The sequence below is a fragment of the Perissodus microlepis genome, chromosome 7 (assembly GCF_051167445.1).
Source record: "Perissodus microlepis isolate ML-2025 ecotype Zambia chromosome 7, ASM5116744v1, whole genome shotgun sequence".
Lineage (NCBI taxonomy): Eukaryota > Metazoa > Chordata > Actinopteri > Cichliformes > Cichlidae > Perissodus > Perissodus microlepis.
This window is the reverse complement of record NC_140467.1, coordinates 46,218,947-46,243,748: the sequence shown is the minus strand read 5'-3', so window position 1 is coordinate 46,243,748 and position 24,802 is coordinate 46,218,947. Positions and strand designations below refer to the sequence as shown.

At 45.5% G+C, this 24,802-nt stretch overlaps 1 protein-coding gene across 1 annotated transcript; it reads left to right on the top strand.

Moving 5' to 3' along the window:
• Positions 1–7,861: 7,861 nt before the first annotated feature.
• Positions 7,862–24,270, top strand: smad7 (SMAD family member 7). The gene is made up of 4 exons (XM_084935415.1): positions 7,862–9,426; positions 10,272–10,325; positions 13,522–13,593; positions 23,367–24,270. Exons 1-4 carry the CDS (start codon positions 8,961–8,963, stop codon positions 23,903–23,905), a joined length of 1,131 nt encoding a protein of 376 aa, XP_084791541.1. The 5' UTR covers positions 7,862–8,960; the 3' UTR covers positions 23,906–24,270.
• Positions 24,271–24,802: the final 532 nt, after the last annotated feature.

Sequence of the window (24,802 nt, the reverse complement as noted above, 5' to 3'; positions counted from 1 at the left end):
ATATTAGATGGCTCAACTGAAGGGGCAGATCCATCTCTCAGGTCCTGTGTCAGATCCCTTGAATAGGACATGAAATTTTAATCTTGCTGTATTTTTTTTTTTTTTTTTTAACTATTTTTTTAAGGAAATCGCCTTCAGATTCTGTTTATCTGATGTATATGTTTTTTTTAGGACTCCCACTTCTTCTTTAATCCTCAATTAGTTCTGTTTTTTTAAATATATTTTTTAAGATTGCCAAATTTTCTATAATAGATATTTGCAAATCACCTTGTTGGTGCAAAAATATTATTTTATGCCTGGCAAACTGTGTTAATAAAGTGCATAACGATACAATTTAAAAACTTGTTCTTTGACAAGTTGTCTGTCATGTGTAGACACTGATTCACCGCTTTACTTTTGTGTCTTTTTGTTTAAATGATTCATATGTCATTGTTAACAGTCTGTCAAATTCAAGGACTAAACTGAAAATAGGTGATAAAGCAGCAAATGTCCAAAGCAAAACTCAGAAAGACCTGCAGAAAGTCTGGAGAACTATTAGTCAAGTCCCTTTTAAGAGAACATAGAGGAAAACACAAGTCACTGAAAAGTCAGTTGGTTAAAAGGAGTCTGGCTCATCAGACGCAAACTATAAAGAAATGAGGGGTAGCTCAAGGCTTTTGTGCAGTCTTGTTTTTGTGATTGCAGGATGAAGAACAATAATTGGAGGTGACGATGATAAAGAACTATAGAAGAAATATAATTTAATAAGCTCTATATATTGAACACTTAGTGTATGTAATGCCACAACATTCTCTATAAACCTCTGTGATCCCTTCAGGAATAATTGTAATCATTTTAGTTATTCTGTTTTATCAAATTTTATCATTAGCTCTGTTTTTTTTAGCCGCTTCTGTTAGCATGTTAACGTTAGCCTGGAGAGCATGCTAACGTTCTGCCTACTCAAGGAAACTGTAACATTTTTCTTTTCTAGCATTTCTATATGAATATTGTCTTCTTTTTTTCATCTTTTTTTCTAAAGTTAAAACTGTGGTTGGACCATGTCCTTTGTGAAAAGCTGGCGTTTCTTTGCAGAGTTGTCTTTCTGATACAAAACATTAGCACCTCACTAGATTTCAGTAGCTATAGCAGATGACGTATGCAGATTTAAGGCCATATTTTCCATGAAGCACAATGGGGAAATCAATGTTCAGCAGTGGTAGCCCACTACCAGTGCACTAGCAGCTTTGGACAGCTCGTCTACCTGCAGTGAGCGTCTGCTGTCAGATGGCCCATGTGATAGTATATGTGACATAACCGGTCTGTGGCCTACTCAAATTTGCGCTGCTGTTGGTCCATTAACCAGCTGCGATAGCCACTCTGTATCTTTCATGCTGTATTCTTGGGTCTTTAATGTTTTGGGGGGTTTTTCGTGCTTCGCTCCACTGTTGCTCTCTTCTCATTAGTGTGCCAGTCTGCATTCAACCAACTCACAGCAACATACACATCAAGCAACGTGCAGTTGGGATTCTGCATGGGAACATTTTCATTGGTTGAAAGCTCCTTTCTACTGTAGGTAAATACCTCTGCAAGCAGGCACAAATGCGGTGCTATGAATTAAGCATAAGTGGGAGATACCATGTAGCTCCTGTGAAGGACTCATCCCCCACAAACAGTTCGTCCATAAACATCACGCAATTACTTCAAGGGACAAAAAAAAAACAGACTGGCATCAGTATCACAATTGAGCCAGGGAACTCAGGACAGTTAAATGCATGGAGATCATCAAAATAGTTTCATGCCAGTGGCCTTTAAAGAGAACTAGGTCACTGAGGCTTCCAGCTTTAACATGACAAAGATGTAATCCCTTAACCCAAACCAGACTAAAGAAATCTGAAAGTAGATGCTCTCTGTGAGAGGTTTATCAAACAACACCTTACAGATTAGTTCATCTCATACTGAAAAGACCAAAGCCCGTTGGACAAGAGAAAATGCTTCCTAAATGAAAACGTGAATCTTATATAACATCTATAATAATTCTTTGAGATTCAGTGCACTTTGTACGTGTAATTGGGTGTAAAATAACATTGTTGCATCTCAATGTGTCAGGCTCACTTTGATCCAACTTAAAAGTCTGGATTGATTAAAAGTTATTAATATTGAATTGAGAGGTTTCTTTGTGTTGACTGACCACTGGCTGCAGGGCACGAGCTACATACTGAGCAACTTTCAGCTAAAGATGAAGTTCTGAACTTACACGCCAGTCCTCAGGTTTTACCCAACATTAACTTAGCAGACTGATATAACAATGCATCAAGGTGAATTAGTGCTGTGCGATACTGCACACCACCAATTTTGGTATTTATCCCATATCAAGTAAATACGGGGCCAGAATTACCAATACCAATACCAATACTTTTAACCTATAAAGTTAGCTTATGTAGGGGAGAGCAGCGTCTCATGATTTTTGAGATGACTCATTATTGATTTGCAAATTCTGAACACACTACATGATTTGATGTTTACTTTCCACAGTATTATAATAAAACACACTTTTCATCCACATTTTCAAACTGAATTTTTTTGTGGATCAAGAATTAAAAATGTGCCTGTACCTAAAGCTCTTTGTCAACTTCCGTTGTTTAAATGTGCTACAGGCTATAAATCTACTAGGCCTGGCAGGTGACACAAAAAGATTATGTTTTTTCATTTCCAAAAGGATAAGAATTTATTTAACACTATTCAGTGGGTTACATACTGAATTTTGAGGATAGAAAGTATCGATCCTATTGTGCTAGTATCGATCCGATACCGATACCAGCGCTGGTATCGATATTAGCGATATTTGGATTGCTCTAGAAGTAATACTTTTAATCATTTTAGCCAAAACTGAAGATCACGACCTTTATGAAGGTAAAATTTATTGCCAGGCTGTTGCATTAGACTGTTTGACATTTTTACCGCAGGAGAGTAACTCACTCATTGAACATTCAGTTGGCTAAAAGGAGTCTGGGGCAGGTTGGTAGGTCTGTAGCTAACATTAGCATTCTGGGATAAAATGTGGGTCATACCGCATGTCTGAGGACAAGACTGAAGCTTTTTCTCATTCATTATAGAGCAAACCCCACTGGACATGCTGATAATGGTACATTTTTTCTCAACACACGATGAATAAGTTTTTTCCCTCCTTTTCTTATGCTTTTTCACAGCATGATTTTTTTTTTTTTTTTTTTTTAAAGAGGCTGCATTTACCAGTGTGGGTGTTTTCGATCCTTCCTGTTGTCACATCGGATGTGCAAGTTGTGAATTTTTAAAGTTTTCTCTTATCTATTTAATTAAAGTTGCCTTATTTCTATCATTCTTATCTCACCAGCGACTGGCTGCCTGCCTGCATGCAGTCTTCACCCTATTCTTAACATTCTCATTCACACATAATAAGCCTGTTTAATTGCATATGTGTGACCCCCACTCGTCTGAAACCAGTCACTGTGTCAATAAATTATAGTGAAGGCTAGGGCTGCTGTCTAGAATATTAATCATCCCTCTTGCTGTGTAATGCTGTTTTAGCCGACTGCACGCCCTCATTTGAATCACCTCTGCAGGGTCACTTGATTGAGCTTAACGAGGCTGTTAAAGCAACAGCTCAGCAGCTTTTAGAAATACATTTATTCACTTTTTGTTGAGACTTAGATGAGCAAGACTGCTGTATATATGCCTTATTAATACATAAGGCTAAAGCTAGAAGCTAGCTCAGCACAAAGACTGTGAAGGGGGGGCATGAAACTAAGCCTGTTGTATGTAGCCTTAGGATGTGAGAACATTAGCACCACACTCCAGTAATCAACCAGAAAGCACTTCCAGCTCCATTTTTGCTCTTGGACTCTGCTGGAGTAGCTTTTGCCCAGTTCAGAATAATAATTCATTTTATACTGGATGCTGGTACAGCCCCCTGGGTCATCTACGTTCTGAAATGAGCAGTTTTAATTCCTTTCTCTTTAAGCCAGCTTTCTCCTGATTGGCTGCCCCCTGCAAACAAAGGGTTTGAACACCAGGTGGATGGGACTGCAGCGCTAAAAGCTAGAGCTGTAATGATGAGATAAAATATCAGGGATATGAGCTCTCATCGGAATTGGTTTTAACAAATGACCTCATTTTTTTTTTAACTTTGCCATGCACCATTTGAACAGTGTGACAGAAAGTCAGAATGGAGAAGAAATGTGTTTTCAGTGTCTTTGAACTAGTGATGTGTCAGTTGCGAACGAAACGGCTCTTACAGCCGACTCTTTGAAGTGAACAACGTGAGCCGGCTCCTTATTGGGAGCCGTGGATTTTTTATTTTTTTTTCTCTCACAGTCTCTCTCACACTTTTTTCTGCTTCACTACGCACACAAGCCTTGTGCTTTGCGCTGGGAAGAGGGGGAAGGGGCGGTAGTTACACTCGCAGCAGCACAGGAACAGAGCCGGATGGAAAGAGAGAGAAAGAGAGCCAGGGACAACAACGTCACATTAGAAAGGTATAGCAATCACCCACAACTATTTTCAGTTGCGGATGATAAAGGATTAAGAAAGTTTATTCATGCAGGCCCATAAGACAGAGAATGTGCATGTTTCTTTTTGTTTTCATATTTTAATTTATATTTAATTGTGTTGTGGTTTGTAGTGTTTTGTGTTGTTTCATTTTAAATTTGTTTAAAAGGAAGAAGCTGAAAATTTAAATAGTTAAAAGTTGAAATGTAAATAGTTGTTTTTTGTATTATATGATTTATTACATTTTATGTGGCGTGAATAAATAAAAGTATATTTACGGTGGCCCCTAGCGACAAAGAACGTACGAACCCCGAAGCACGTACAAACTACAAAAAACATACAAAACACAGCAGAAGTGCTCCAGGATGCTCGGGCGCAGTGTTGAGCTTTTGTTACCTAGTGGCTACACAAGCCAGGAAGTACCAACGACTGGATTTGGTATGTGGTAGTAACAGGTAAATGAACTTTTTTTTTGAATTATTTGAATATATATGAGTGCTTGTGTATAAATACACAAACAATACACACATGCTTTCAGTTGTGTAATTTAAGTAATCTAGGTAGCTCTGTTTTGAAGTTCAGTTAACTCTAGGAATGTGTTTTGGAGTTTGTACGTGCTTTGTCTCTAGGGGCCACCGTATATATTTATATATAAACATATATAAATAAAACCACAGTTTATTTTTTTACATTAATAATTCATTTTGTGCATAATTTTATATTGTTGTTAATAATAAATTAATTAAAGCAACAAAACAACCTGAAGAGCCGGTTGGGAGCCGAAAGAGCCGGCTCTTTTTAGTGAGCCGAGCCGTTCTCTAAAAAGAGCCGGAAATCCCATCACTACTTTGAACGTGGCATTGTTGTTGGTGCCAGACAGGCTGGTCTGAGTATTTCAGAAACTGTTGATCTACTGGGAATTTCATTGGAAATTTCAAGAGAAAATAACAAATGAGCAACAGGATAATGGGCAAACTACTTAAGCTCATAGGAAGGCAACAATGACTCAAATAAGCAGAAGTATGCATAAGTTATGCAGAAGAGCATCTCTGGAATCACAAAGCTTCAAATTTTGAAGCAGATGGGTTAGAGCAGCAGAAGACCACACCGGCTGCCACTCCTGTAGGCCAAGAACAGGAAACTGAGGCTACAGTTCACATGGAGTCACTGTACAAATCACCTTACACTGGTTTGTTGAACAAGTCAGTGAGTTCACTGTACTCAGATGGGCTCCACAAACACCAGATCTCAATCCAATAGAGCAGCTTTGGGATGTGGTTTCACACCGTGGATGTGCAGCCAACAAGTCTGCAGCAACTGTGTGATGCTATCATATCAGTATAAACCAAACCCCTAGAGAGATATTGCCAGCATCTTGTTGAATCTGTTGTACGGAGAATAAAAACAGTTCTGAAAGCAAAAAGGAGTCCAAAGTGGTTCTATCAGTATGTACAGAGTCCAGTGAGTGCATGTCGTTTTAATGGCTGTACTGTCATACTGTCAAAAATCCAATAAAAAAGACCTTGACCTGTTAGTTGGGTGGGGGGGTAGGTTCCACAAATATAGTGTTCGCAACACCAAATTACAGGACTCCACCAAGCATGTAAATACACCATCAGTATTTACTTCAGTTATTGTCAGGTGTGGTTTAAAAATACATGAAAACGTTATCACGCAGGGAGGGAAAAAAATATTAATGAATCCTTGTCCTGCACCTTATTGCAGACATTCCTCGCCAGACTGAAATGGAAACTGGTTAGATAAAATTGGCTACTTCCTGGAGTCTGGGGAATAGTCAGTCACACACACAAAAGGAAGGGCAGGGAGAAGTGGAGAGGGGGAGAGGGGAGGGAACAACGTGCGTCTGCAGCGACTTCCACAATACCTCTGACAGACCCTTTCCCCTGACTGATTGCTTCCAGACTTCTTTAACAACAAAAAAAGAGGCGCAGTCCCCTGTGTTGTTTGGGCTGTTGAGTCTCCTCCTGCTCGGCGCCAGTGGGTGATCCTGGGACAATGCGGGTAGCCCGACCCCATCCATCGACCACAATGCACACCTCTGCCCCCCCAGCCCCGCACATCTCTGCAATCATCATTATCAGACACCCCTCCCATCTGCCCCCGGGAGCACCCCTGTCACCTCCTCCTCTGGACTTGTCTCTGTGGAGGTAAACACATTAAGCCATGTAGGTGACACACACACACATACATGCATATTATTCATGCGCACATTGCAAAGGGTTTGGTACATGCTAGGAGATCCTATCTGAGGGCCTCGGACACTTTGGGTTCAAAGTGCGAATCATTTATTTATTTATTTGAATAAAAAGTGAGTTTATTGAGAGAACAGATCATTTATATGTGCGTATATAGATAAATAAGCTGTCACACTTAAATGACGTTGTTTGTGTTTTGTCTCTTCAGCGACACGCAATACGGCAAAACAGATCGAAACGGTAAGAATCAAACCGCTGCGCCTGTCATAATAAATATGGATTCGGCCGATAATAAAGACAGCAGTCATGTGGGCACATCCCATCTGTTGTCAGGCAAGTCGGGAAAGTGATGGGCAAGAGCGCTGGATGAATAAAAGAGGGTGGAAACCGCCGTGTTGATGATTAAAAGGCAGAAAACTGGTGATGCTCGTCCCACCTGGAAACCAAACGTCCAGAGGGCGGCAGCAGCGCGCTCCCGTCTGACTTGGGACAGACTGGCCTCTCGCTCTCTCTCTCTCGCTCTTTCCCTGTGTTAAGTCTTGCAGGCACATTTTTATACGTTAAAAAAAATCCCTAATCCGAACCAGCTCCATCTACGACCCGACATATCCGGTGAGTGGTTGAAGTGTCGCCCTTGGGACTATCCCACGCAGCCCCCTCCCAAGCCAAACCATCCTGAGTAATCATGATGACAAATGCACAAATGTTATATTACCAGAAGAAAAAGGTGGAAATCAGAGTGTTTCTAGCTTAAATGACACACACGCACACATCAGCAACAGAGCTGCTTTAATATGAAGCCAGTGTTAGTAAAGCTGAGATAACAGAGCTATTAGACGTGGTTGGAGCTCGAAAAGGACATTTGAGTTTACAATCATCAAGTAAACTTAAAAAACGTTTATATGACACTAAGGGGCCAAATTTACGTCACTATCGCGCTGTCAATTATTCAGCATTAAACAGTGACGAGAGAAATTTCTTGTAAGACTGTATATCATGTCACAGTTTCTCAACTTTACCCTTCTGGCAACTTTTTGCCCCCAAACTTTCCTCCTTTCAAAGGTTTTGTGTGTGTGTGTGTGTGTGTGTGTGAGTGCGCCGCAGGCTCTGCTTGATCTGTTGTTTGCGCAACACACAATCACATTTCTTTTAAGCGACAGGGTGTCTAGACACACACGTGACCGGGCGCGTCAATGCGCACTGGAGACTGGAGACGGAGCAAGGGCACCCAAACCATCCGCCTCATTTACAGAGAGCCTCATACTCCCCCTCGAGATCGCAGTCGGCGGCTCGCTCTCTCTTCCACGGAAACTTCGCGTGAGATACGAGCTTGGGATTATTTTAACGCTCAGAAAAAAAAAGAAAAAGGTTCGCCTGTGTGTTGAAACAGGTCGAAACGCTCGGCTGCTGGACGAGTGTTTTCTCTCTCTCTCTCTCCGGGCTTTAGAAACGCAACTCAACTTGGGTGAGAGATTCAGACCTGGATTTTTGCTCCCTGGCTCATCTCAACCCGGGCAGACCACATCCTCTGCAGACGATTGGCATATTTGGACGATAGCGGATAAACAAATAAACAAATAAATAAAGCCTCCGCATGCCCGGTGGAGAACCGCACTCTGTGCAGTTTGGATCACGGATTTTTGTGGATTAATGCTCTTGAAGACACGGCAGCGAGCTTCGGTTTTCATGGGATAATTGCCATAACATTTTAGGCTTAATTAGGCCCCACGTTCTGTAATTTCCATTAAAGCTACTGCGAACTGGCAGAAAGCTTTTTTCGTTCTTTTTTTCTAAGGCAGTGTTTATTTGCTGAAAAATCTGCCTGGAGAATTTTTAAGGGGTCAGCTCACTGCTCTGGGTTGCACATCACCAAGTGAAAATTGTAACACATTTCGGCTCCGCGCAGCAGGGTTGCTCCCCCATTCGCTTTAACGATCACATTCTGCTAGGTTTTCGTCATCAGACACAAGTCTTAAATTCCCGAAGGTGATGGTGACTTATCCCCGGAGGAAAAGTTAACTGTCCCGTGAACCCTGCCTGCTTTTTTTTGGTGATCTGGTTTGCAGAAGACGGCGAAAGAGACTGGCGTATGCTACAGATTTCCTCTGCTTGTCCAGACCACAGTTTTTCCACCGTCTTTTCTCAGGCTGCTTATCACCGCCTGGACTCGGATCCCGGAATCTTCATGATTTGCGGACACAATGCTCGTTTTTTAGCCGGGAAACCCTCTTTTCGTCCCGCATGTTTAGGACCAAACGATCGGGGCTCGTCCGGCGACTCTGGAGGAGCCGTGCGCCCGTGGAGGGCGACGGGGAAACGGATAGAGGGACGCATGGCTCCGGGGGCTGCTGCATGGGCAAAACGACAAAGGTGGCCAAGTCCAACGCAGGGTCGGAGGCTGAATTGAAGGCGTTGACCCACTCGATACTGAAAAAGATCAAAGAGAAACAATTGGAGGTGCTTTTGCAGGCAGTGGAGTCCAAAGGGGGTGCCCGCAGCCCCTGCTTGCTCCTGCCCAGCAAAGTGGACGCCAAAGTGGGTCAACAGTCTTACTCTCTCCCCATGCTGCTCTACAAAGTGTTCAGGTGGCCGGACCTCAGGCATTCCTCGGAGTTGAAGAGGCTGTCTTGCTGTGAATCCTACGGGAAAATCAACCCAGAGCTTGTTTGCTGCAATCCCCACCACATGAGCAGGCTCTGTGAACTCGGTGAGTTGGATTTTTATGAAAATAGACACGTTTGTTTATTTATCTGTTTATTGGCAGCAAGTATTTTGAATTCTCTGGCCTTATTTCAGAGCAAGTTCAAGTTCAGATGCTGTGACATCATGTCAGAATTACCTAAAGAGCTAATTAGCCTAATTCAAATGACATCACCTCTATTGGCACAGTTGTGTTGAGTTTCCATAAGGTCAAACTAGCGTGCTGAGACCCCCCCCCCCCCCCCCAAACACCTTCCCATCTTTTCGGAAGTGTGGCGCCATTAAATCCGAGTTTGGCATGTCATTTGACTAAAATAATAATTGATTGATTGGCCGTGTTGTAAAAACGGTAACATGTATCCTAACGTATCCAAACTTAAAGAACATGCTTTATTTTATTTTTGGCACTTCAAATATGCGCTTTCCAAACAACAACAAAGCCTTTCTGCTATTTAAACCTTTCATAGATGGCATTTCCAAAGTGCACAGGGCTTTACAGTCTTCCAGTCTTTCCACGGTGAAGTTTTTCCAGGGTCTCTGTGTGTATGTGCGTGCACGCGCTCGCTTGAGTGCGCGCGTTTGCTTGGCGTCCCGGGCCAAAAGAGGCCCGTATCTCAGTTTGTCCTAGACGCTGATAGTGGCCCTTCTGGCGCCAGGCGGCCCCCCCCTGTTTATCTGCCTGCCAATGAAAGGCAATAGCCGCCCAGCCGGCCTCTCAGCCTGCCTCTCCAGGCGGAGCTGACAGACACAAATCTTTCCCCCCTGAAAAATGACAAATCTTATCATAAAGTTTCGATCTCTCCCTTGTTTTCCCTTTTTTTCCCTCATGTACTCATTTTTTTCTCCATACAGAGTCTCCTCCTCCACCATATTCCCGCTATCCCATGGACTATCTTAAACCACCAGGTGAGCTTGCTGTTCATGCATAAATATATGCATTCATGTTATTGCCAGAAGCGCATTTGTTTTTGCATAACATTTCCATCTAAAAGGCTATGTTGCATTTATGAATGTTTGTGTTGTCTGTGCCTCTCCAGTGCGTGTGTGTGTGTGTGTGTGTAGGAAATGGCTCCATGTTATGTTGTGATTTATGATAGCAGTGGAGTGGCACGCCTGGCTGACTGGCTAGCCATTTCCAGCATGGCTGACAGCCAGGGCAAGGCAGTACAAAGTTGAGACACCAGCTATAGACTGACTGACTGGCACATCACCGGGGGCAGCCTGTGTGTTCCTGTGTGTGTGTGTGCGGCTAAAGGGGGGTGGTTTGTTTGTGTGTTCGTCTATCTCTTGTGAATCGCAGCACAGGGAGAAACAGACAGACAGCGGCGTCTCTGGAGCCAGCCAGTCTTTATCAGCTGAATTAATCAACAGAATGAGGGTGAAGGCTTGTGTGTCTCTAGTGTGTGTCTGTGTGTGTATAGCTGGGGGTGTCACTGTCCCCATTTCCCGGTTTGATGTCTTACAGAACAGAAGAGAGGCTTTGTTGTAATTTCTTCCACATCTAAAGCGTAACTGTTGCAACAGTGTTAATTGTGCACTTCGCTCCACACATCGCTCCTGCTGTCATTCTCTTCCTCTGTTCAGGAAAGTGGCATCAAGTTATGTCAAACAAGGCAAAGTCAGTTTTCAGTGTGTTAAACTTCACACTGTAGCTAGAATAGTGTGAGATCTACATAATTTCCCATCCCGTCCTCTGTGTTTTGTGTTGTTTTTTTGCTCGTTTGCTCATCATCTTGCTGTCTACAAGTGAAGGAGTTAAACAATGACCAGTTAGGCGACCGGCCAGCCAGTTAGTCAGGAGAAGAGGAGAAAGTGGCTTTGAGTGAGTGGAAACAATAGGAAGTCATTGCAGCTGCAGCTGCGGTTCTTCAAAGCCCCCCTCCTCCTTCCCTCCGTCTTTGTCATCACCGCTTTAGCAGTGATGTTGTCCTTAAAGAGCCTTTTTCAAAAAGTTAAATACAAGTAGGGTTGATCTAAAGTGTTGGAAAGAAAAAAAGAAAAGAAAAGAAAACAAAAAAGCCGCAGCTCAGTCCTCAGTGCTTAACACTCAGCTGATGTGAAGTCTGCCCTGTCGAGTTGCAGTGGCGTCTCCGTACGAGTTCAGTTGGAGACTTTCCCCTGATGAAAGGAAACAAGAATGTAAATAGGAAAAGAAGGCTGGATGCACACAAAGGAAATGATTATACAACTCATACCAGCCTGAATGGGAATTAAATCCCCCCCCCCACCCCCCCCCCCAAAAAAGAAAAACCCACAGAAAATGTGTGCGTGCAAGCAGATGTGTCAGTGTTACGCCTCTGCGGAGCGTACCTGCTGCTCTCTTTCCTCGTTCGGTTGCGTTAAGCCCGCGTAGCTGCGGTTGTGGTTACTTGGAGACGACCCGTGTCTGTCTGCGCGTCTCCTTATTGGCAGAGTAGGGTGAAAGAAGTATTAATAAAACACTGCAGCGTGGTGGAGAGTGCACGCACACACTTGTATGCACACGGGACAAATAAGCTTATCATGCAAAAAAGTTAAAAAAAAAAAAAAAGCCAGGGGTTTTTCCCTACCGCCTCAGGGAACTGTCAGTCATCAGCTTGTTCATGTAGCTGGACGTTATTACAGTTTTCTGTAGAATTCTCTGTGTGTTTGGTTTATCTGAGGATGTGGTAAATCCTCATGACATTCAGAGAAATCTGCATGGAGGGTGATTGGACGTTGCTAAATAATTTGCACGGAGCGGAAGGGCCATGAATTTTATGATGATGGTTTTATGATTCCAGCAAGCAGGAAGTGGGTGAGGGTGGGGGTGGGGGGGGGGGGTGGGGGGGGTTATGCGTGTCATGGTACCTGCCCACTCCAGCAGTGGCGGTCAATATGAAAGCAGGCCAGACATAAAACGCTACCTTGTTTCAGCTCTGGGGAATATAAATCACACACTGTTTAGTTCCTTCTCTCTGATGCCCCCCCCACCTCAGCCCTGTGGTCAGCTGTGAACTGTTGCCCGGGAGACCAGGGCAAGGCCGTTGGCAGCCGGTGAAAGCGAGGCAGGCTCAGGTTATGCCCGTGCATCTCGTTACCGTGACCGCAGCAGCATGGGCTGCGTTTGGACGGGCCGGGGTGGGAAGGGAGCAGCGAAACCGCTCTGGTCGGCTCTCTGTCAGCTGCTTTCAGCAGAAACACAATAGCACTCCTTGCCATACGTGGATTACTTCTGTAGGTGCAAATAAATATAACGCTTTTTGGCGCCTTGTTGAGCAGTCAGAGCGCGTGCTTTGGAGTTGGGAAAACTTCACTGACCTTACACTTCAGTGAGAGTGGCGCTGACCACCGCTCCATACTGTGGTGGTGAGCATTGTTGACGCAAAAGGAATATATCATTAATAAATCCCAAGCTACCAGCAGCAGTCTGCATTGGTCCTAGCCCTCTCCCAGCACATGCTGTGGTTTTGTTGAAGCTCCATTCAGGTGTCGTGTTGAAACTAGTCTACATTACAAGTCTTAGTGGGAGTTTAGCATTCAAATGCAAAGCGAAGGAGAGAGCAGGTCTAGTTTTCTCTCTCTCTATTGCGCCCATCTGCTGGTTCACCATGAAGAACATTTAGAATAAGCAACTTTTTTTTGAGCCTTTTTTGAGCCCACTAAATGATTTCGAGGCTTGTTTTTGCATCTTTGACAGCTCTGTTTGCTTTTTGGCGTGAAGACTCCGATGTCGGTTTGACATTCAGATCTTTTACACAAGCCCGGTCTGCTCAGACCCAGAGCGGTGGTGTAATGTTGGGTTATTGAGCGGGGTTTATCGTGCCCAGACTGAACCCTCCGCTCAGTCGTTAGCAGAAAGAATACACCTCTTTTCGGATCAGCAGCTCGTCTGTGCAGGGGAAGCCGGGCTAACGTTCCTCCTGAAGCAGTGGATTATGGGGGATTATCAGGGGTGTGAGAAGCGCTCCGCTGTAAGTCTCCTGTGCGTATGTGTGAGGGTGCGAGCTTCGTCGTCAGCGTCTTCATTAGGCATTGATTTCACCAGAGTGATTGACGGCCTCGCAGCTGCTGCTGTGCTGTCTCCTCTCACTGCCATGTAAATGCACACACACTGATTCAAACTCTTCTCTTTCTCCATTAGATTCTCCAGACTCTGGACCTTCATCCAGTGAAACTGGAGGAACGACTTACTCGGCCCCTGTGGGGCTTTCAGGTAAATATTCCTACTATTACCCATTTTTCTGCTCTTTTTCTCCCAATCCATTCCACTTATGTCTTCCTTTTCCTCTTCTATTGATTCTTCCCAACAACCACACGTATTCCCTCCATACTTGCGATGATGGAGGCGGTGATTGTGGGGGCCCCTGCTTCCCCTCTGTAATAAAAAAAGCCGTTGAAGGAGGGCAGCGTATTTCTCCCACATCCACATAAATTCCTCCCTCCTGGCTCTTTGAACAACGCTCCACTCTTCTCCTTTTCCTTCCCCGTTCCCTCTCATCCCCTTTCCGTGTTGTGTTGTAATGGAAGACAAACACGCTCAAGCGTTGTTTGGAGAAGAATATGTTCTGTGTGTGTGGTATTGAGGGAGGAAAAATGTGAGCAAAAAAAGCTGGCTTCGACAGACATGAGTGTTTGTTTGGGTGTGTTTGCGCGTACAGGGGACGTATTTGTTAGATCCTCCTCCGGGCTCTGTGGGGATAAGAGTGAGACACAGGCGTCTTTCTTTCTTCAACCTCCCTGGCAGGATGTATTTCGAGCTTCTTCGGCGTTTCCCGCATAATCTCCCTCTGGCAGCGCCACCTTCCCTGCCCGTTGCCCCCATCCGCAGGCTCCAGACTAAGATGGGTGTTCGCGAGAGAGAAAGAGTTTGTTCGCCGTTTGCCTGAGATTGCTCTGTGCTTTTCTCTGCTTTCCTTGGCCTCAGATGGTTCTCATTACCGAGCCTTTAAAGCCTGTTTTATGTCAGTTGGTGTTCGCTGCCCGTTCCACCCCCCTCCTTTGTTTAGTGGTGGGGTTAGCCTGCTTGTCTGCCTGTGTGTGTGTTAGAGGAACAGAGAACCTAAAAATCAGTCTCTACTCTCCTCCGCCTCCTCTGCCAGACCATCAGATGGACACTAAAGTAGGCCCAGTGTGCATTAACTAAAGACACATTTTAGGCCCAGTTCAAGCGGTGAAACCCAAGAAGTGGAGTCTTAACAGGCCTCCTCGTACTCCCCTCCCTTCCTTTTTCCCCTCCCTCAGTGAAGTATACATGCCACCCCTCCTCCTCCTACCCCTGTTTTCTTTCCTGGCGAGGGTGACATGGCAGCGTTTCAGTGAATGGGTCTCCTCAGTAAAAAGCATTAGAGGTAGAAAAGGCCAGGCGGGGTGGCTCCAGTGCTCTGCCCTCATGATTTCCCTGGCAAGCCAAGAAAAAAAAATGGCTAATCCATTCGTCCTCTCACTCCCTCCCTTCCTTCATTCCCTGCTTCCCTCTTTGCTCCCTCCCTCTGGGGCTCTGACAAAAGAAACATGGCTCTCCCAGAGGCCCGCTGCTGACCTTCTAATTCACTCACTCTGCCCTTTTTATGTTCTTCTCCAGACATATTTACAGAGAGGGAGAGGAGGGTGGCTCTCAGGGAAGGAGAGTGGGAAAGACTTGGGAGTGAGCAAGAGTTGTGCCACTTCTTCTCTGCTTTGGCGTTGTAGTGCAGTAATTAAATGCTCGTTGTCTGTAGGAGAAGGCTCGAGCTGTAGATCTAATGCGCAACTGCACCTGAGGCGAGAGCAGAAGCTTGACCAAAGGACATCAGAGTCGGGAAAGAGGAGGCTCTTTCTCTGCAGGAAAAGCCATCCAGGCAGGAAGGAGTTAAGTGAGCTGTGACAGCGACAAGCGCAAATGCAAACTAGGCTGCCTGCCAGGCTACCAGCTCCAAAGCTCCTCTCGCTGGCTCACGTCATCAGCTTGAAACAGAGTAGAGAGGAGGGAAAAGGAGAGGAGGAGGGGTTGATGGCTGGAGGCCTGGAGCTGGGTGTCGGGGTGCTGATCTCTGTTTGAGCTGGGAGTGAGGGCTTGGATCAGGGGTTTGGACTGAACCAAGAACAGAAGAGAGAGATCAAAAAGAGAGATTTTGAAATGGAGAGCAGGCCAGGGTTAAGAGGGTGCTGGACTCTGAGTTATGAATCTGTAGGGTGTTAAGTAACTCGTTAAAAGCCATATAGTGCATTCAGTTGAGTTTATGAGCAGATCAGGTAGCATTCACATTGCCAATCATTCATTTTGTTAAGTTTAAAGAGGCTTGCAATATGTTGTTGGTTGTGAGTTTTTGGATTCGTGACTTGTGAATTTGAAGATGTGGAAGTCTGGATCAGACATTAACTGTCAGCTTTCTGCACTTTATTGTTAAAGCCTTCTTTAAAGTCAAGTTACCGGCCACCACTGTTGATGTTCCCACTCTCTGGGATGTATAGTGTTGTTTGTGTGTCGGTGGCATGCCTGTTGGTGCCATTGGGGACTGACCCGGAGTGCCTATGTGTAACAGGATCCTGTCTTGCTGTGGTGACATGTACGCATGCACACACGCACACACATACAGTTTTTGACACATACACACAGGCGGGCAGATAGAATGACTTGGTGTGAGCCCTGGCGCATGGCCGACTGTCACACAGGCGCTTCCTCCCAGTGCAGGTTAAATTTAGGTCCAGTTGTATTCTTATACCACCAACCAGTCACCTCACTCGACAGACAGTCGGCCAGCCCTGTAGTCAGTCAATTAGTCATCCAGTGAATCGGCTGGAGGTTTAACCTTCATCAGAGATTAAATTTAGTCCTGGCACCTTGGCTCATTAAATCAAACTAGTTCTGCTGTCATGCTGAAGGTCCCAGAGAAACGGCCCATTTTTGGTGCAAACCGAGGGCGAGATAAGGCCTGTATGTTTGGTATGAAGTATTAAATACCTAAGACGGCATCTTACTTTTTTTTTTTTTTTTTTTGCAAAAGAAACTCCAGCAATTAGGAGCTCAGCTCAGAAACAGAGCACCCTCAGTCTCCCTCAGCATTCCTGCCTTGTTTGGGTTAGCAGGGAGAGGAAAGGGCTGCGCAGGATATGACCTCATGTCTTTGAGGAAAAGGCGAGCGGACAGGGAGGCAGCTGAGGCCTCATCTTGACGGAAAACAAACAGTGGAGTGCACCGAAGGAGGGAGAGAGAGAGAGAGAGAGTAACTGAAAATTTGTTTTCCTTAATCCATGAGAGAAACGCGTGCGGCACCCATTACGGTAGAGCGAATTCGCACTTTTCTGACCGTAACAGGGTTTCTGTTTTGGTTGTACCTTCATTCCTTTTTGGTTAGATCTTCTTCTTCTTCTTCTTCTTTTTTTAAATTTCTCCTTTGCCTGAACAGTAAGAGGAAGGAATGGAGAGGGAAAGAAGATGGCGGCTTTGGGTGGAGAGGGAGAGAGGCAGAGAGAGAGGTGGCCGGCTCCTCTGCTCTCTTCTCTGTAATTTTGGAGGCTGTGCGTTAGCCAACGAGTTGAGCCGAGCAGAGCTGGGCCGCCCCGTGCCGGGCCAGGATCTCTCATTACTCCCCACTTCCTCTCCTTGCGCGGCAGCCAAACCGCCTCTTGGCAAGGGACTTAATTTTGGTTTTGGCTGTCCTCTGTTCCCCACCCTGTGTCATTATGCTGCACAAATCGAAAAAACAGCGCACACAGACAGCAGAGGATAGAGAGGTGCGGGGTGGGGGGTGGAAAGAGAAGGGGAAGAAGAGGAAAGCGTGTCTAGTTTTTGCGAAGCTTCACACGCTCCCTGTCCTCTCGCAGCATCGCTTGCAGTTGAAAACATTTACCTACCTTTGCTGAGCCCGTTGATTGAAAAGAGGCCCATGCAGATTTGGCCATGAGCCAAAGCTGGAGGGAAGCCCAGAACAAGATGAACATTGTTTTGGTTTGCAGTCACTCTGTGGAAGTGGATTTTGACATTACCTCAATGTATGAAGATATGAATGAAGGAGGGAGGCGAGGGAAAGAAAGAGAGAGGCAGAGCGTGCGAAGTGGATAGAGGAAGGAAGGGATAGAAGCCGTCTTTAACTGGATAAAAACAGGAATGGAAATAAGTGGAGACACATGCCTGTAAACCTGCGTGTGTGTGTGTGTGTGTGTGAAATTTCTAGTGTGACACAAAGTACTGCCGTCTCCACCCTCCCGCCTGCTCATTCATGTAGTCGGTTTGTCTTTTGTGTACTCAGAGTGGAGGGGTGTGTAATTGTCTCTCCCTCTCGCTCTGTCTCTCTTCATCTTGGTGACAGGCCCAAACCCCGTCGGTAGCCACATCTCTATCCTGAGCATTGGCACAACCACCCTCACCCACACACACACACACACACAAAAAAGCGCACGCACATGCATGCTCGCTCGCAGACGCGTAGAGGTGTATGACGATTAATAACAGAGTAGGAATGCAACAAAAACCTCTGATCACATGCAACTGGCTCTGCTAGTTGTTTAGTTCCCACGGTGTGTTTTTTTTTTGGTTTTTCTGTGCCACAACAATGCAGGTTATTGTCTGTCCATCTGTCTGTGTCTGTGTGTATAAATGGCTCCTGAGATACAGATCCTGCGGGTAATCTCTCGACCTGTGCGTTTGCAAAAAGTGAGCTGATGACATCACTGCAGTCTGCCTGGCACCTTGTAGCCAACTAGCTGGTGTTTATTTGTCCTGTCACCCTGGGAAATCTGGGCTGCAGGGAGTGGCTGTGTGTGTGTGTGTGTGTTGGGGTCAGCTTGATGAAGTGTTGGAATAATAACTCAGCAGGAGCAGGGAGGAGGTGTAACACGGAAACAAGGGTGTCCTTGAGTGGAAAAAAGTATTGTGCTGCAATTTAGTGATAATGTGGATCCAGATGGAAGCCGCCGGCCGCCCCGTTTCATTACGAAACGGCCCTGTGTTTTGTCACAAGCCGCGGAGAACACCACGCCTGAGCGACTTCAAGACATGCGGATCGTGTAATTACGGCAGGAACGTCCACTCAAGAGAAAATTATACCATAGATGGAGACATTTGGGGGGGGAGGCATGCAACATTTCTTCTCCTTATCTCTCTCCCCCCTCCGTCGTGGCTGGATGGTTCATGTTAGAGATGGCGTGTCTGCAACTCATTCTCTCTATCTGTGTTTCTGCAAGGAGTCAGATCTGTTGATAGCGAAACCGTGCCACTCCCCTTGGTGGTTTTCCTGCCATCGGGGCTTATTTATGTTTCCTGAGCTAGGGGGCGGGGAGTAAGACTTTGCATCGTACCCAACCTGGCACCACTTCCTCTGTCTGCTACGAAACCCACTGCCTTTCAGTTGTCTTCCTTTCTTTCTTTTTTTTCTCCTACTCTGCCTTTTGGTGCATCATTTCTTCTTCTTCGCTCTCAATTTGCAAATGGTGGCATTCGACAGACACAATGGGACACTTAAAGCAGTAAAAGTAGTTTCACTGCTTGATGCATGGTGAAAATGGCCGTATTAGTCATTTTTGCACATTTGCACCCCCCCCCCCCCCCCCCCCCTCTATGCCACTTCTATAAATGGCTTATATCACTTGACGTAGCATCAGTGTGGACTTACCAAGAAATGTCAAGATGCATTGTGAGTAATGCAGGTGACTTGCAGGATTTTCATTTTCTCATCTTCTTTCGCTTTCTTGTTTTTGCAATGTTAGCTTGAGTTTGTATTCTTTGAAGAAACAGTGCAATTGAGTTGATAAATAACATAATTTAGCCCAAGTTAATGGCTTTTTTTTTGTTAATAGCTGCATGCTCTGCTGCACAACAAGTAATCAATCACAAACAAGTGTAGACTTGGTCGTTGTCTTTCAGCACTTGAGAAACACCAGCCAGACTGTATACTGTCTATAATCTGTGGTCTGTGCTAATGTGAGACAACGGTAACACGCAGAACATCTGACATTTCTGTCTCTTGCGGTGAAAAAAGTGAGCTGATCAGCCAGTAGTAGTTGTGAGAAGGCGGAAAGTTTGCTGTTGATTACACTAAAATCAATGAGACTACATTTCTTTGTGAACACAGAGTGAGAAATGCCAGGCTTTCAGGCACACACACACACACAAACACACAGGGTTGAGCATATACGTCATGGCAGAGAGAGCAAAAGGAATGCCTCAAGGTTGACCCTTGACCTCTGGGATAGACTTTCCCCCCTGCTTGAGAGAGGGTGTTGACTTGGAAAATAAGGCACCGTGAAGGGCCCTTTCCCCCACCCCAGTGGTGTTGTATCCTTTATGTCTTCCTCATTCCTGTTTTCAGCTGCGCTCTGTGTGTGTGTGATGACGACAGGGTCATTACACGTCTGAGTTGAGACAAGCACAAACACACACACACACACACACACATAGCTCTCAGGGATCGATGCGAGACGGTTCTCAGGAGCCTCCTCACTATTTGCAGATGTTGAACGTGTAGTTCAGAACAGAAGGTTGGAGGGGTTTTTTGTGTGTGTGTCCATGATGGCGTTAATGTGTAATTCTGTGACAGTGCTGACTTCTAAGAATAGAAACAACTTGGTGTGGGTGTGTGTGTGTGTGTGTGTGTGTGTGTGGAGTCAGACAGAGGTAATGATTAACCTTTGCAGACTGAGAAGCACCTAGTCTGCCACCCCCACTCCACCCCTCCTCCCTTCAAACTGAGTCCAATTGTCTCAGCTAGCGTGGCGTCCGCTCTTTAAGCCTGGGGACCATTAAAAACCACAGTGGAGCTAACACCCTGACCATTTGCCAAATCTGCTATTATGTGCTAAAAATGCTGCTCTGCATGGGATGTTTATTTAACAACATGTATTTATAATTTCCTCATATGCTGCAGCGGTCTTATCTCCAAGCTGATGGTGCATTAAATACCAAAAATGAAGAAAAAAAATACAGCTAGAAATATGCTGATTTGCTCATAACCAGTAGTCACGTTAGCCCATACATCCTGCAGCATCGTTTTGGCATTCTTCTTAGTAAACTAGCATGAAAACTGTTTTTCTATTTGGGGATAGAGGGTTGGGGGGTTACATGTGGACCCCATGGGACAGAGCAGCAGACAGGGGCAGAACATAAAGGGCTGGGGTGACAGATGGCCTGAGGGCTGCTAGCTAGCCAGCTTATCTCCAGTGATGAAGTAGCCTGAAAGGACAGGGTGCAGACGAGCAGGTGGGGGTAGGCCGGGGCTAAGACTTGGACGGGCAGACGGATGCACAGACGAGAGAATAAGACAGCCTTCGGAGCATTTCAGAGACCGTATCTGATGGAAACACGCTAGGACAGGGGCTCTGACGGCACAGCTTCGCACGCACCTACACCAGACGCACCTGAAATAGTGTCAGACGGTAACGCGAGGAGGCAGACTGGCAGACACCTCGCAAAAAATGTGTTAAAAATTTAAATCAGTTTAAATGAGTCTCGCCTCACGCTCAAGGCGCATTGATATGGGGGCCCACAGATAAAGAGTGTGTCTTTCACCTATATTAATATATGTGTATGTGTCTGTTCATTTAATGTTCATCAGTATGAGGTGCAAGCTCATCTGCTGTCAGGACAACCTGCGAACATACTCTTCCTGAGGCGGCACCCTAAGGATCTTGGCTGGTTTCGGCTCTGCTGCTTTGCTGAACAGTGAAAGTTGGTGTTTGTTTACCTGTGAGGGCCATTTGAGCTGGATTATGAGTGGCATGCACTGTTTATTAGAGCTTGGATCAGGCCTTAACTTAACTGTCCAGCAAGACGGCACTTGTAGTGTTCTTTTAAAAATACAGTGGTGCAGCTTTAAGCTATAAAAGGATTTGGATCCTACTTTCCGTGCTGCTTTGCTACCTGGCCTGTCTATTATAAGTTCCCTTTCCGTTTGTCTGCCTTGCGTACGTTTTATCCTTTCATCTCTTTTCTCCTCTGCGGTTCTCGCTTACCTACAGTCTGAGCGAGCTTCTGAGAGGGGAGGATGACTAGGGAGATGGGGGAAGGAGAGGGTGGGGGTGAAACGCAGTTAGTGTAGTCCTGAATAGCAGGGTGTTTTCAGGCTGCAATGACAGGCTCAGACAGGCAGCCGCTCTAATGACCTCTGACGCCAGGCCCTGTCTCTCTCAGCAATAACAAACACACAAGGGCCCCACAGGTGAGCTCTGCCAGCAGGCCCGCTGTCAGCTGTTAAGAAAGTCCAGTCCACTCGGTCCTCTTTGCCCATCAGCCCCTGTACGTGCAAGACTGTGTGACACCGGCCTGAGATACAGATGACACTTTCTGTCTCTTATCTCAAAGATGAACCTTTCGTTTCCTCCAGTTTGGCCTGAGGTAGAGAGCTAGGTACTTAGTTTCCCCCAGCACCCCACGAGGATGGATTTACGATAAACTCCCCGAGGCTCGGCTCAGACCAACTTCAAAGAGCTCAGCCACTCTTGTTTTATGGAAGGCATGCTCCTTTTTTTTGGTGCTCCCTTCTCTCTCCTCCTGTTTCTGTCTCTTCCCCCGGTGTTGTCTTTGTCTCCCTTTTTTTTTTTCTTTTTTCTCCTCTAATGAAGGCTAATGACAGGCTGGGGTAAGTCGGCTTGGGCCAGCACAGATCCTGCCACATTAATGTTGCAGTTTTTCTCAGACGGGACCTTCCAAATTACCGGTTACATTCACAGCCACTGCCAGATTAAAGAAAGAGGGGTGGTGGGGTGGGGGGGTGGTGGCTGTGGAGTTGAATGGTTGCAACTGAGAGGGGCTCTGTCCATTTTTTTTTCATATCTGTTTTTCATATCTGTTTCCCTTTGCAAACTTTTAACCTTTGCATGTCTCATTTTGTAAATGTGTGTGTGTGTGAGGAAGACGGAAAGTATAAAAGATGGCCGAACAGTTAGATAGAAGTTGAGGCGATTATACGATGACCCCCCCCCAAAGGCGCAGGAGGCTCCTAAAAAACCACGAGAGGAAGCAAAGTTGCAAAAGTAACAGTCAAAATATGTGAAAAGCCTTCCCTCCCCTGCCCACCTCCTCTTTCTTTTCCTCTCGCCCTCTCTTCTCTGTCTCCCTCTATTTCCCTTGCGCCTGACTGGCTCCCACTCTTCTCTCTGGGAGTAGCTGGGAGCCAGATTTCTGTGGAATAGAGATATGAAGGGTTGGGAGGGTGGCGAGGGGGCGCGAGGCATGGCGCAGGAGGCACTCTAAAGGGTGGTGGAGGGGGGGGAGTTTGGAAACTGGAGCGTGGCCAACGCTACACTTTTTTTACGCTCAAGAGAAACTTTAGACTGCAGAGGCCTAGCTTGTCAACGATTCAGACAACTGGGAGGTTTTTGAGAGTTAACAGCCCGCCTTGCTTGTCAGCTAAACACGGTTTACGTGTTTACGGGAGATGGAGCCTTCCAGTTCCTCTTGCCATCTCAGGTTAATCTCCGTCACGCATAAATTCGAAGACGGTTTCCTATCATTTCCTCCAGTGGGGTGAAGCTCGTTGCCATCGAGAGAGAGACGGGGAGACGATCGGACAGTCGGTTGACGTCAGCACATTGTTGGCCACGCCGCAACAAAAATACAGCGAGCCAGACAGAAGATAAGCATTTAATGCCTAGATAAATATTGTACTGCGTGTGGACGCTTGCCTGCCAGTGTCTCAGAGTTGCTTTTCTTGTCTGAAGTCCAGGAATTCCAACATGGTTTTCCTGTGTGGCAGAAATTGAGGATGACAGTTTAGCTTTGGCTCTTGACAAAAGTAAATTCCCCATTTCCCAAACAGGGAATGAGGAAGAAACTGTTCTGAAGTAGCAACGTTTTAATACGTTTTGGGAGTGTTTTTCCTCGACATAGTTGACTTTTTCTTTACCTCTTGATCTACCTTTACTAGCTGGCATGTTTATAAAACACTGTTCTTTTCTGGTTTTATGTCTCTTTACTCTCCTCTCCTTTCGAGTATTTTATTGCCTAATGTTTCAGTGTCATCGTGTTTTCTCGAATCTAACCCTCTCCTTCTCTTGACTCTTTTCTCCTTTCAGATTCCCTGGCATTGCAGGAGTCTGGCGAGCGGGCCCACTGGTGCGTGGTGGCATACTGGGAGGAGAAGACTCGTGTCGGGCGCCTCTACTCGGTCCAGGAGCCCTCTCTGGACATCTTCTATGATCTACCTCAGGGGAACGGCTTCTGCCTGGGCCAGCTCTGCTCCGAAAACAAGTCCCCGCTGGTGCAGATGGTGCGGGCCAAGATCGGCTATGGTATCCAGCTGACGCGCGAGCCGGACGGGGTGTGGGTCTACAACCGCAGCTGCTATCCCATCTTCATTAAGTCAGCCACACTGGATAACCCGGACTCGCGCACGCTACTGGTGCACAAGGTGTTCCCCGGATTTTCCATCAAAGCTTTTGACTATGACAAGGCCGGCAGCTTGCAGAGGCCCAACGATCACGAGTTCACGCAGCAGCCTCGCACAGGCTTCACAGTGCAGATAAGCTTTGTGAAAGGCTGGGGACAGTGCTACACCAGACAGTTCATCAGTAGTTGCCCATGCTGGCTGGAAGTCATCTTTAACACCCGATAGCAGCAGCAGCAGCCTTCCCCCTCTTCTTCAACAGCCCTCACAAACGGACTACACCCACGTTCCTTGTTTTTTTTTTTCCCTTCTCTCCACGGGAAAAAAAAAGGATTTAAAAGAAGAAGAAAGTCTAAAATTCTGACGGGACTTTTGTTTAATAAATGACTAGGATTTAATTAAAGAAGCGAAAAAAATGTATTTTATGTTATATATAAATATATTATTAATTGTAAATATGAAGACGTTTTATATGCATCATTATTTATGTATTGTGCAATGTGTTGATGAGAAAAAAAATAAGATGCACTTTGCTTAATATAAATGCAAAACAAAGAAATGCCAAAATAATAATAAAAAACAAATACAAATAATATTTCTTGTCCGGTCTTACTTTGGAGTTGTGGTGGTCTCATTCATTCATCCATGTTTCCTTTCAGTGCATAATTCAAATAAGATTATTTGAATGGATCCACATGTCAATTCTTTAAAACCCATCTAATTTGATTCTGTCTTCATTACACCCAAAGTCAACAGTGGCTTAACTTTATATTACTGAGGGACTTTGATGTTGTGCCACGGATCTTAAAAGCATTTCCCTCCCCAGACGAAATGAGTCAGACAGTGACAGAGCCATAACTCACTGTCCGTGCTCCAACGGGCTCATTATGCCTTTTAAAATTGTCTGTTTTTCCTGCGTTATTTGGGGGATGAATGTCCCTCTTCCTCTCTGTCATTAAGAAACTGATGACATCACAGCCAGGAAGCCCTAATGACAAACTTCGGGAACCAATAAAGTCAACAGAGGGTCCGGTTTCCTGGAGGCGCAACTTTATTTAAAGGGCTGATAAAAACAAAAAGAATGCAGCATTAAAACAATCGCAGAAGAATTTGGTGCCACACCTA

Bases quoted from the DNA above. Each gene is read 5' to 3' on its own strand.
- smad7 (XM_084935415.1), top strand. From the start codon at position 8,961: ATGTTTAGGACCAAACGATCGGGGCTCGTCCGGCGACTCTGGAGGAGC. The intron at 9,427-10,271 runs GTGAGTTGGATT...TTCTCCATACAG, and splicing joins GAGCAGGCTCTGTGAACTCG to AGTCTCCTCCTCCACCATAT. The intron at 10,326-13,521 runs GTGAGCTTGCTG...TTTCTCCATTAG, and splicing joins GGACTATCTTAAACCACCAG to ATTCTCCAGACTCTGGACCT.